Consider the following 13,802-nt stretch of genomic DNA (forward strand, 5'->3'; position numbering starts at 1 on the left):
TTTAAAGTTTGCCAGGCAAGAGAGAGAGAGAGAGAGAGAGAGAGGGAGTGTGTGTGTGTGTGTGTATGTGTGTGTATGTACTGTATGTGTGTCTGATAATGAGCTACAAGTGGAAGAGGCAAGCCCAATAAGCCTTCCCAGCACCTCCCAGGAAAAAAAAACTCTATTTGCACAGGACAGAAATGTATATAAAGCCCTAGAAGAGGCTGATGTTGCCTGTGAGTAGACAGGTAGTGAAGCAGCACACAATGCCTCCAGGACTGGGACTCAGCGCTGCCTGAACATCTGGATTACTGGCTGCAAAACCAGCTCTTATTTTTGCTATTTGTGGAAGAGCATAGCCGGCTGCATTTACTTACACAATATTTCTTCTCTTTCTTTTGGGCATCATTATTTTCTTACCCTTTGTACGCTAAACACTGTTATTGCTCGTCTTTTCTTTCTGATTTTTTTTGTTTTGTTTCTCTTATGTACACATATATTTGGTGAATAGATTTTACTTGTAATAAATATATACTGTATATGCAATATTTTATTTGCATTTTTCCCTGAACTCTCTTTTTTGGGGGTCTCTCTCTTTATATATCTTGTAATTTTTGGATGCATTGAGTTGTGGCTGTGTTACAGGCACCATGCACACACATCTGGCTGTCACCTCTCTGCTTGCTTTGGACCTGCTTCTTCTAACCCCTACCCTGTGCTCCTCCTTGGAGGGGGTCGTGGTTACCCCAAAGAGGCTAGATCCTGATTTAAATGGAAGGCATTATTTCAAAACGGGTAATGAAGATGCCAAGGAGTTTGGGGTCATTTTCCAAATCACAGCTTTCCAAGAGGATTTTTACTTGAATCTGAGCCCTGATGCCCAATTCATTGCCCCCGCCTTCTCCATGCACTTTCCTGGCTCCCTCCCCAAACCATCTCCTAGTTTAAGACATTGCTACTACTCAGGGGATGTCAATTCTGACCGTGACTCCTTTGCTGCCCTGAGCCTTTGTGGGGGACTGAGAGGGGCTTTTGGCTATCAAGGGGTGGAATATCTTATCAGTCCTTTAAAAAATGACACAGGGGGGAGGGTTCAAAGCAGCCACCAGGGGCCTCACCTGCTGCAGAGCAGAAGAGCACTGTTCCGTGCAGTGGGCACCACCTCAAGGTGTGGGGTGGGTTCTGGGTTGACCCATGGCATCATGGAAGCTTTGCAGAGATACAAGGGCTCCCACCAAGACAAAAGGCAGCTGAATGGCACTAGGGCGAGGGGCAACAACAGATCCAGGCGCTTTGCATCAATCACCAGGTACGTGGAGACACTGATAGTGGCTGATGAGACAATGCTCAAGTTCCATGGAGATGACCTTCAGCACTATCTGCTCACATTGATGGCCACAGCAGCTCGCTTATATCGACACCCCAGTATTCAAAACCCCGTCAACATTGTGGTGGTGAAATTTATGGTCCTCACTGACGATGGGAAGGGACCCAAAGTAACCACCAACGCGGCGATGACTCTGAGGAGCTTCTGCAGCTGGCAGAAGAAATGGAACAAAGTGAGTGACAAGCACCCTGAGTACTGGGACACCGCCATCCTCTTTACCAAACAGGTGAGTCTCAGAGGAGGGAAATACTGCACGGTACAGTACTGTACATATGATGATTCTCAGTGATAATGAAGTGACAGGTCCATTAACAAATGATGTGTGCATCTAGTATGTATCTATGATGAATGCTGGTCAGTTGTAGGCAAATGTTCATGGTAGAGAAGTGATAAGTCCAAGACAGTTACAGCTATCTGTTGCATACTGTATACGGACAGTATACACCGTCCCTGTGCTAGCTTGTGAGAAACAGAGCTTTTACAGGACAGGAGTTGCATTAATAGGTAAATATTGGACGGGCTGCATAGTAAGGACCACTGAACAAACCTAGTCTGCCCATGTTAGATTTTACATACCCCTCTGTCAAGAACAAGCAGGATTAATTTCTCACACTAACCTTAGCTGTACTTTAATAAAAAAATAATGGTTATAGGATAGTTAAATATGATCAGCAACGGTAAAGAAAGACATCATCTTCCGGGGTTGTGACAGCCGGGTAGGAACTGGACAGAGTGAAACAGTCCCCATAGTTGAATTGTTGAAGGTACGGTTCAGTACTACAAATAATGATGACTGCTGCATGATCAGAGGGTGAAATGTCCATGACAACAGAAGCTTAAGAGAGGTATTCGTCGCTGCACCCATACACATCTGTAACATGCTGCTTATCCTACAACAGGTGGGAGTTAACAAGAGAGCACGCTATGTCAGGGAGCTAATACCACATTCATTTATAATCTCTCTAACAAATAAGCTGTTGCGGATACAGTGTTTAGTAGGTTTACATAAGAACGATGTAATACAATGTGTGTGTGTGTGTTTTTTTTTTTTTTAATTAAGCATAGTATCATAGCACGTGTGGCTGAAAGAAGACTTGGTGAGTCAGAAGACTTAGTGAATCAATTGAATTCAATCTCTGAGCTACTGCACTATCCTGTGCAGTATAATAAGTATGTGAAGACAGCAGAAAAACATAATAACATTCTCGTAAGATGATCCTGCAACTTGAAATCATATTAAGACATATAGTTAAGCTATGCTTATTAAAGCTACAGTACAATTCAGAACACCTACAGAGCAGTCATTTGGAGAGGTGGTGAGGACATACAGCGTGGTCACTGCGCCTGCAGGTCACAGTAGCTTGCTCAGTAAATCACTCAGTATACTACTGACTACTGAGGTACCCTATATCGTCTTAACTTCTGGGAGGTGTATTCACAATGATGAAGTAGCTGTATTACATGTTATAAACGCATTCACTAAAAGGAAATTATCATATGCAACAGCAGCTACTGTATGTCCTTTGACACCCCAATTGCTGTATTATTCTAGTTGTTGTAACACTATAATACCTCACTCTAGCAAACACCTTTGCAAGAGTTTGATTACACATATAACATGTATATAAGGTGCCTTTGATGATATGAAGGCAGGACTCAGGATAAGAGTGCTGTGGTAGAATAGTCCACAGTATGGAATCCTGAGAGATATAATTTAGTTTCAGTCAAAAAATTGTGTTGTTTTATAATGTAGTGACTTAGTATACTGATATTGAACTTCTGATTACTAGTGCCCTCTTGAAACGTCCGTAAGGGTTGGCTCTTAAGGAATTGTGACCAGGTGTAGCAGGCATGGATCGCAGCTGTCTACATTAGGCTAACTTCATATCATTTACTTGTGCTATTTCCCTATTATTTATACCTGCAGAATCACAGAGAAGCCAAAAATAACCATATGTAACTACAGTACCTGTGGGGGCCACTAGGAGTGCTATCACCTGCATTTCTTAATACACCAGTCCAACTCCATTAGCCCCTGCAAAAACATTTTAACATATAATATGAGTCACCCTCAACGTCAATCTTCTACCAATTTGTAGCTTTTTTTATAATTCCAAGCACATACAGTAAAATGTTAATCCAACAAAAGGCCCCCAGGCTTTAAACTATTAAAGGCATAAGCGTGCAAAGAAAGCTGTCATCTTTGAAGTCACTTCAATTTCTCAATTTCCGAAACATGGCCAAAAAACACAATAGGATTTCAGAGACCAAGGCAAGAAAATGAAATAAATACAATGTGAAATGTGAAATTATTGTTCTTTATTAAAATGGGGCAGTGCTGTTGACAGCAACCTGCAAGTTAAAAAAAATAAAAATGTATTGTATGAGATTTTGGTTCTTTTGGTCTTGGAACAAATGTGTCTTTATCAAGAAAGAAAACAATACATGTCCGCTCAAGCCTTCTAAATTATTGCAGCTCCCATATGAAGGATATAAGAGGTACTAATCTTTAATATCTAACAACAATAAGCACAACGTTGAGGTATGAAATAACCTCATACATTGGGTGACTCAGGAAATGGCTGGGTTGGTCCGCTGCGCAGTTACAGTGTAGTTGCCATCACGCAGACAGGCTGCAATGTTGGTTACTGTCTCCCATGTTGCTGAATGTACATTTAAATCTGGATGGTCAGATGATTCGGTTTTATGATCACGATTAGGATTTTTATATGATGTGATTTGGAGTAACTACTTACTAGGAACCTGATCTACTGATGGATTTAGTGTTGACTGTGAAAAGGGTGCACTATGACTGGAGAAACTTCTGAGGAATGTGAAATAGACCACACAGTGAAGGTATGGTGAAATTGTTCTGTTGGCTAATCATGGACATTCTGGGACACAGGAAAAAATAACCAACACAAACATCTGTGATAATTGAAAGTCTCAGAACATTTCACAACAGGAAAACCACTGTCAGTAGCCACTCCTCCCCTTTTATCACTGAAGAGGGTAGCAATTAAATCGAGTAGCAGGAGAGAAGCACTTTGATAATGTTGTTGTTGGATTGACAGTGACACTGGCTCTTTTAAAGAGGCAATCCAAGCGGGCGATTGTAGAGGAAGGGGAATGTGATTGGAAAGGAGGCCATTTTTTTTTACATAGGATTGAAGCAGGGGGTCTCCGGAGCTGAACCCCATTCATTTCAGCTCTGTGGACCTCCTGCTTCCGGATATACATACCTCCGTAGGGGGTGCCAGTACCCACTCCGCTCGGCTAGCAGGGTTAATGTAATGGTGGCGTTTCAAAGCTCTTGTGCCCTGCGGGCCAATCGGAAGACATAACTTCACCTAGTTTGCCTTCCTATTGACCCGTGTGACACAGGAGCTTTAAACTTTAAACCCCAGCTAGTCAAGCCGGAGCTGCTACCAGCACCCCATACGGTCTGTATCTCTGGGGTCCCCGGAGCTGAAATTAATGGGGTTCAGCTTCGGAGACTGCCCGTTTCAATCATGTAAAAAAAAAAAGCCTTTTTTCATTTCTCAAATCCCAGACTTCTATAACATTGCCTACTTTCCAACCATATTTCTCTTCCTCTACAATAACGTCTTTAGCCGGACTGAATGTACCACTCTTTTACTTCCAAAGCTTTAAGGGGCTTCATTTACGTTGACATATTGGCCTTGCAGGCAAGGAATCAGGAAGTATGATTATAAAGCTGCTAGTCTTGCAGGTTGCACTTTGTAGGTTTACCACCATATTCCTTAACACAATTACCAGTAGAATGCTCCCTAAGCGCCTCTGTTTGGCAATTGGGAAGGGGCACTACCAGTGTCATTATGTGTCACTTGCCAGTAGTGTAATAAAGTTACAGCTTATGAGGGGCAAACAAACATTACAAATAATTTGTTGCACCATTTTAGAGAATGATTAACCTTTGGATATCTGTATCTCTCTAACATTCTTAGTATCAACAATATGAGTAGCATAGTAGTTTCTTCAGTGGTGTCTTTAGTATCTTATTTTAGTATTTTATTTAGTATCTTCAGTAGTGCTTTTTAACATGACCCTGCCAAATGGCACTTATTTCAAATGAGTCTTACACATTGAAACCTCTCTTTAATACGTTTAAGAAAATTTTATAACGTGTGATCATCATGTGTCCACACCCCCCAAATCTCAATCATTTCTCACTCAATTTAGACTTTGAAAAGTATGTACTTGGCCACTGTGTCTATTAGGAAAGTAACTTCCTGTCTGTGGTTCGCATCCACAAACTTTGTATTTAGGTCCATATAGTCTATGAAGTAAAAGCTCTGGGCTGCAAAACTGGGACTAAAACTAGTGCAAGTCAGAGCCCCAGATTTATCAAACAAAACCAATAGCAGTTTTTATTTAGAAAAATGTACGCTAATGCAATTCTTTTGTATTAGGTTTGCCCAGATTGCAAAACGTTATTACATGTATTTATTTATAAAATGTGTTACCAGGAAGTAATACATTGAGAGATACCTCTCGTTTTCAGGTATGTCCTGGGCACAGAGTTATGATGACAGATACATGGTTACAAGTACATGGGTATATTAGGTGAACAGAATTATACATTATATATAAAGACATTGCATTACATTAGGTGAACAGGATTTATATTATATAGGAAGACATTGCATGAACAGTTAAAGATAAAATAAGTTATTGGCTTATGTAACAGTTACAGACCAGATTAAAATGTGAGACAGCTTTAGTTTTGAAAGAACTTAGACTGGTGGTGGCTGTGAGACTCTCCGGTAGGTTGTTCCAGTTGTGAGGTGCTCGGTAAGAGGAGGAGGAGCATCTGAATACTTTGCTGAACCTTGGGACATGTAAAGTCTCTTGGAGTCAGATCTCAGGAGATCAGTGCCGCATGTGGTAGGGGTGAGGAGCTTGTTCAGATACAGGGGTAGCTTGCCCAAGAAGTATGTGAAGGCAAGATACTGCACCGACACACTTTATTCGAGCAAATACCCAGTATGTACCTGGCAGATACCTGGAATGCGCCGCTCCACACCTCTGACAAGCCCCGTTGCGTTTGCCTTCCCAGCCTGGGTTAATGCCTGGCTGACGGGCGGATGATCTGTTAAATGATAATGATTAGGATTTAATAGGCTGCAATGCTTCGCGTGTCTACCAGATGGCATAAATTCATGAATTGTAATGCAGTATATATATATATATATATACTGTGCAGTATTGCAGCCAGCGGGAATAAAATGCTTCAATCCATGCCTGGAAAATAAGCCAATGCACTCGGGCAGAAAACAGTCACAAACCTCAATACACCCGGGTATACCCGAATTCGTGGGACTAGCCGAGCTCGAATAAAGTGTGTCGCCAGTGTAGGAGACATGGGCCTCCTCAGTCCATAATCTTTTGATGCATAATTTAATAACATGGAAGTCATATTGTTCTTTAGTAAGGGTAGCTGATACGGGAACTCCGCAAAATATATTACATTTCCATGCCTGCATTGTGTAATCCTGGTCTGTAGCTCTAGACTCAAGAGCAGGTCTCCCTCTGATATAATGGAGATATTTATCACAAAACAGCACACATGTACTGAAAGCAATACAGTATATTTATTTTCTTTGTTAAACCTGGTACTAATTTTACATCAATATTACACCAGTTTTGCAGTTGGATGACCTTTTGTATATGTAGCGGTTTTTCCCCCACCCTCTGGGAGATTTGCCCTGCTACCAGGTGTTTAGTGCTGGTACCTGCTGGTTTACAGGATACTTAGGTGTCCGCCCAAGGGAAGGGGACAGAAGGTGTCAGAGCCCTGTACACCTGTGTGATATCAGTCTCATTCAAGAGGGAGAGATAACTGACTAAATTTAGTCGTTGTAAACAGAAGCGGGGAGCTCAGGAACCATTGAATATGTGGAGAAATTAAAGGAAAAAATACATAGTGCAAAATTGCATCTATAAAGCATCTATAAAGCATAATATGTGACAGTGACACCTATAGAGTGAACACTCACACTTTCAAAAGATAATACCAGCAGTGTGCCCCACAGTGGTCGCCTCTTCCATAAAGGTGGGAAAGTTGATTGCTGTGATTGTTGAACTGAATCATGTCACGGTATGGCCCATCTGTACGTCCTAACACTGCTGCACCTGTGAAATGTTCTCATAGCCATGGCTATGACATGGCAGCAGTGTTAGGACGTACAGATGGGCCATGCCATGACATGGTTGTAGGTTAAAAATACTTTGGCCAAAGAATTGCACTAAATGACCCTTGCTTATGAGAAGATAAACAGCCTGTTTATATATGCATCTTGGAGCTGAGACATGATTCAGTTCAACAATCACAGCAATCAACATTCCCACCTTTATGGAAGAGGCGGCCCCTGTGGGGCACACTGCTGATATTATCTTTTGAAAGTGTGAGTGTTCACTCTATAGGTGTCACTGTCACATTTTTTGCTTTTTAGATGCAATTTTGCACTATGTATTTTTTCCTTTAATTTTTCCACATATTCGATGGTTCCTGAGCTCCCCGCTTCTGTTTACAATGTCTATTCCCAAGAATCCACCTGGAGGGTTCAACGTGGGTTGAAGCCGACAAGGAACCAATACAAAAGTATCACTGATTATTAAATCAATATCACATTACACTTGGTATTAGTGACTATATATATATATATTCACACTATTATATGTACATTAATTATTTAACAAGAGCGCCAGGTGATTTTTTTCTCTTGTGACTAAATTTAGTGTTGAAGCCCCTTAAGTACCGAGGAGGAAGGTCCAAGGTCTGAGCCCCTTATTGGGCAGAACACAGGCCTTAGCCCACCTCCTCCCCTGTCACTCAAGGGAGCTGCTGGTGGTGGGGAAAACCCAGGATTGGTCCTGACACTGCCTGCACTGTTACCAGGGATTGCATGTCAGGGAGGGCAGATTAGTAGCCAAAACCAGACCTGGCTACATATATATGCATATATATCATCGTTGCAGATGTAAAACTCATGAAGTATATTTTTGGCAAAAACTCACTAAATACCTTTCCTGACATGGAATTTCTTTATATTTCTATAACGCAATTCATTAAAGACACATAATCTTCAGAATTTATCATATAAAAATACCTTCCTTTTTAAATACAGAATGTTTTTTGTAAACAAGAACATTTAATTGCTTTTTCCTCAGTACTCAGTACTCAAAGAATGCAGTTCATGACTTTTACCTCTACAACGACGATATGTTCTTTAGTGCATTCAGTCGTTAACTTTGGGTTTGAGTACTTTATATTTATGGGGGGGGAAAAGGTTGTTATCATGAAGAAATTTGGAAGTGTACTGATTCCATGTCCAGTGTTCTTCTCCAAGTTCAAGAACTTTCGTTCACTGGTTTCTGAGATACCAAACCCTAAAAATAGCAGACTTTTTCTTGGAAACGTATTGCTCAAAAATAACTAAACAGATTATAACCAGATCTAGAAAGAAGAAACAAAATGCAGATCTAGACCATTTTTTTTAAATGCTTTGGCCTTTTGAGCATTTGTAAACATATTTATTTAGGATGTGCTTTAAAGCCCAAGATTCACTGACGGGTGCTAAGCTTCAGCATGCCTTAACATTTATTCCTTTGTCAGACTCTCCCAGTAAACATTTGCTGCTGGTGGTGGTTATCACTTTGGATTATGAAATGTTATTTAATCAAGTGACATAGCTTATGTGCCTATTTCTTATCTATTGTTTAGTGGCACAGTTATAACAAAATGATGCAGTGCCAACAGGAATGCCACAGTCAGGAATCTTGGGAGTATGTGTGTCTTCATTTTTTTTCTTTAATCGGAATCACATGTAAAATAAAAAAGGGTTAATTGCTGTATTATTCATATATTCGATACAGATAATTAGCCACAGAAGTTAACTCTACCGGCCAGATTATGTGGACAGCAAAAAGAGAACTACGGTACATAGTGCAAAGCTATATTATTGGGGATTCCATTTTCATGGATTTTCACCAAACATTTGGCTTATTTCCATTATAAATGGATGGAACTCATACCAGAATGTGTACTTTTGTAATGTATGTTGGCTTCAATATCTTTTAAAGGGTTATGCATCTGTATTTGTGGCATAGCTCCTAAAATCGATGTGAAGTCTCTAGAATATCCCTGCACACATTTCATATACGTTTCCAATTTAGCATGGTAAGATTGCTTTAAGAAATAAAATAATGAAGATGTGAGAAAGTACTTCTTCATGGAAAGAGTGCTGGGTTCATGGGATAGCCCCTCCCCCCCCCCACAGAGGTGGTATAGGATAATGCTTTAAGAGAATAAAACAGTCCTTGGATAAATATACGGGCTATTTTCAGTATGAATTAAAGCCAATGATCACATAGGGTCAGAGATTTAACAACAGACATTACAATAGGCAGACTGCAGTATGTAGACTGAGTGGTTCTTATCTGTTGGTCAATTCTATAATGCATTTTTGTATCTGCTAATTCAGTTTTATTCACAACATAATCCCTTTACCATTGATTAGCATGTGTAGATGTTTTGTCAAATCATGACAAAATATCCCTAGCAGAAAGTGATATTAAAATAAGAAACGATGATTAAATTGCCCAATACCATAAACTCTGCCACTTTATTTGGCATCATACAAAGACAATATGTAATATCATTTGTGAAAGAGGCAAAGAAAACCGAGTTATGATATTCAATAGCACTGTATGGGCCACCGAACAATTGCCTGTTCCTGAGAACCAATTTTGAGGCCTGCAGGTCAATTGTCTTCTGAATTGCTATCTCGTTATAAATAAAGCCACCAATTCATTTTTATGACCCAGCATTGATGATGAGATGCCCCTGAAATGTGATGGAACATCAGAAAGGGCTGAGTTATGGGTTTATAGCAGCCTTCACAGACGGTGAAGTTAATTATGGTTCATTGACTCCTGCTCTCTACTATCAATCTGCCACTGTCTCCTTTTGATTTCCATGGGCTAAGACAAAGGGCAAACTCTAGTGATTCTTAGGCAAATCCCAATCTATTCCCTTTCTCCCCCAAACATATATAAACGAGTTTCACCAATATTACTCAGCAGATGTCCAGTCCACCTAACTGTGGTGAATGGACATGGGGTTCTATTCAATCATTCCTTCTTGCCCCATCCTTGTGTGTATCACCCATCACATTTCACTCTTACATATATGTTGTGTTTGTAGACTTTAGCCATTACATCATCCTTAGTGTTAGAAGTCTCATGAGTTATTTAAAAATATTGTTTTTCAACTATTAAGCTACTATATGGGGAATGCATGGGGCATGGTGTTCTCTGTTATATCTGAGTCATTTGTTTTTTAGGAGGGGTATCATTTTTATTTATTACCTATTTAAATACCCTGTGACACTACAGTGCAAAGCATTTAAGTCTTTAATTCTGTGAAAGCATAAATATTTCTTCATAGATAACAGTCCATCCATCTCTTTGTAGATTTTAGGGGGTACGTCATACCACTAAGTATCATCACTGTTCAATTACTACATTTAGGGAATACAACTGGGAGGAAATTGAATATTAAAACTGAGGTAGAATACAGATTGCCATGGCAGAGATACTAAAAAAATAAGTGCTGTTAGAAAGACACAATCTGCATGGACCCAAAATGGCTTTGGCAGGGATAGTTAGGACATACTTACTTAGTCATTAAAACACCTGCTTTTAAAAAAAAATACATTTTAAAATGAAGACTGAAAAAAAGAATCTGAAACAGCAGTACCGTATGCTGCATTTCCTGTCTATGGATGCATCGTTAACTGTGACTTACCCTGCTTCTGACAATATTAAATAGGTGAGGTATACAGTACACTACTTTTGTCCTTTCCCTATGGATTTGGATCAACGTGAGGTTTATTTACACTGGTAGAGATTTTTTGTATAATAGGGCTCATTGTAGGTATTCGTTCCTTGCATTGTGGTATATATAGCAGTCCCTATTATTACTTTTTTGCTATTTGCATATGTTAATGCTTATACAGCATATGGAGACGATATGTTATGTATTTTTAGTGTTTTTATCTGAGTTAGTCTGTCTGTCTCCATTCAGCTATTAGCATAATAAAACTTACGTTTTTGTACCCATATTTGTGGGCCCCAGTTTGGAGTGTTAGTAGGTCCTGCCTTATGGGACCTACAACATTCTTCTTTTTTTGTATCTAGTAATTCTATTGACTCCAGGGAGCACCACCTGTAATATACAGGTTTATTATGTGGGTACTATACTTACATTGGTAGTAGTACTCTGTTAGTCCTTTTGCAAATATTAAATAGAGGTCTGAGAAACACATACAGTATTCACTAGACTGACAACAAAATAAAATAACATTTTAACGAAAACTGTCAGTTTGACTCCATTTTGGTATAATTAAAAGAAATGTGAGTAGCAGGACAACTTTTTTCATACTAAAGTATGGGTGACTGTACCTTTAAACTAGGATTGATTTTAACCTCCCCATCCACTGTGCCATATACTAATAAGCAGGGTTGTGTCAGAGCTCTGGGAACTTGCAGGCAAAAGATAACAAATGAGCTCGTTCTCCAAATAGCTGCAGGCAGAGACTGCACAGCAGTACAAGAATGCTAGGAATCCCAGAAGAAAAACAGGAGGGACTCTTGTCACTGATAGTAAGGTGCTGGTTTCACTAGAATTCCCATGGTTGCTGGGAAGGTGTCCATTATGCTTCAAAAGTATACTTTCAAAAACATGAATTAACATCTGTCTCTTGTAGCAAAGAACTGGCTGTTCCTTTAAATGAAGATGCTGTAAGCAAATACACGTCGGTCAATATATTTACTAAACGGTGCTATTCTATAAGACACCTTCTGTTGCCAGAAGACACCCTACAGTCCAATCAAGTGAATGGGCTGTAAGGTGTCTTCTTCCACCAGAAGGGGGCTGGTGGAATAGCACAGCTTAGTAAATATGTGCCACACTGTCAGTCACACACCATGCAAATGAAAATAGTTAAAAAAAATAAATGATAATAAAAGTAATAATAAATCACCAGCTGATCTGATGAAGGACTTGTTGGTCTTTTTGTCTTTTGTATGTCCTACTTTTTGTGCTTGCTTGTCAGAAAGGCCAACATAGTGTTGTGTGTGACGTGTTCTGAATCATTTTTTTGTTAAAAACGAGGACACCTCTGTCACGGGAGACCAGGCAATTACACCTTTTTACCGGGATCATATCACTGAGCAAAACCAAGAAGTAAAACAAATTGTCATTTATTCCATTGAAACAGACGGACACACAGTGAATTACAATTATACAGAGGAAAACACACTTACTGGGGGTCTTGGCTACAAAACTAACCTTTCCAAATTGAAATAGCACAAAAAAACAAAGTCTTTACAAGTCCTTTAGATGACCGGGTCTAAGCCCGAAAAGTCCTGGAACTGAACTCGGCGTGCATTTCCTGCCGCCACCGCTCTTTCCACTCTGGAGGTGCTGAAATCCCTTGACCGGGAGCGAGTACCAAATGTCCTGGTACTCTTTTTTGACTTGTAGTTCCAGCCGCGACCGCTACGTTCTGTTTTCAGAAGTTGGCCTCGAAAAGTGGGAAAATTTCTTGCCTTGAAATTTCTGAAGCCGGCTCGCGTCTATTTCTCACAGAGCATCTTTTGGTAAATTCAAATCTGCCGCTGCTGTCTGTGTAACTCCGGTACTCCTCCCGCCCTAACACCTTGGAATCTCTGAGACTTTCAAGTCCGGGACCCGACCAGACACAATGGCATCAAGCCTGGTGGCCACCTGGTCTCTCGGAACCAGGGATTTAGAAATTCCCCAGCTTATATACAGTGCATAAAACATATACAGAATACCTTTATACACCATGTTAATAAAAATATCACAAAATTCTTCTAAGACTTTCGTCCCCTAGGATCTACTGAAAAGATGCGCACGTTCATTTTCAGAGCTCCTAGAACTTCCTATAAGAAGTTTACTAAAAAGTTGCTTCAAATAACGCTTAGGTTAAGTTTCAGAGTTGCTTCTACAGTATTGTACCGAAGCTGGACTTAGAAATAATTTCACGCTCGCAACCTTATACATGGTTGGAGACAGTCCGAACCACAAATACCAGGTCCGGGGGTTTGAGCATACAGTATACTGCGGGGGACTCCCCCTAAACCAGGGACTTTTCCGTGTGATTCTCACATTTTAAAAAATCAGCTAGGTGGCATAAACCGTTCGTATATGTAAGAAAGCTGATTGCCATACAGTATACTTGGGAAAGGCTGCTGTGTCAGCCAAAATGTTGGTCAAATATGGCTCACTAGCTGATATACCCAGCGTTGCCCAGGATGCCCGGGATGTAAATCCGTAATAGGTAGTATTATTTATAAATAGGGGAACAATAGGTTGACTATT

General features: G+C 40.1%; 1 protein-coding gene across 1 annotated transcript in view; it reads left to right on the forward strand.

Moving 5' to 3' along the window:
• Positions 1-210: 210 nt before the first annotated feature.
• Positions 211-13,802, forward strand: part of ADAMTS15 (ADAM metallopeptidase with thrombospondin type 1 motif 15) — a 58,285-nt gene continuing 44,693 nt past the window's right edge. Inside the window, exon 1 of the mRNA XM_075603364.1 lies at positions 211-1,595. Within this exon, the coding sequence (XP_075459479.1) occupies positions 633-1,595 (963 nt within the window). The 5' untranslated portion in view covers positions 211-632. The remainder of the gene's footprint in view (positions 1,596-13,802) is intronic.

Source organism: Ascaphus truei, chromosome 6 (genome assembly GCF_040206685.1).
Source record: "Ascaphus truei isolate aAscTru1 chromosome 6, aAscTru1.hap1, whole genome shotgun sequence".
Lineage (NCBI taxonomy): Eukaryota > Metazoa > Chordata > Amphibia > Anura > Ascaphidae > Ascaphus > Ascaphus truei.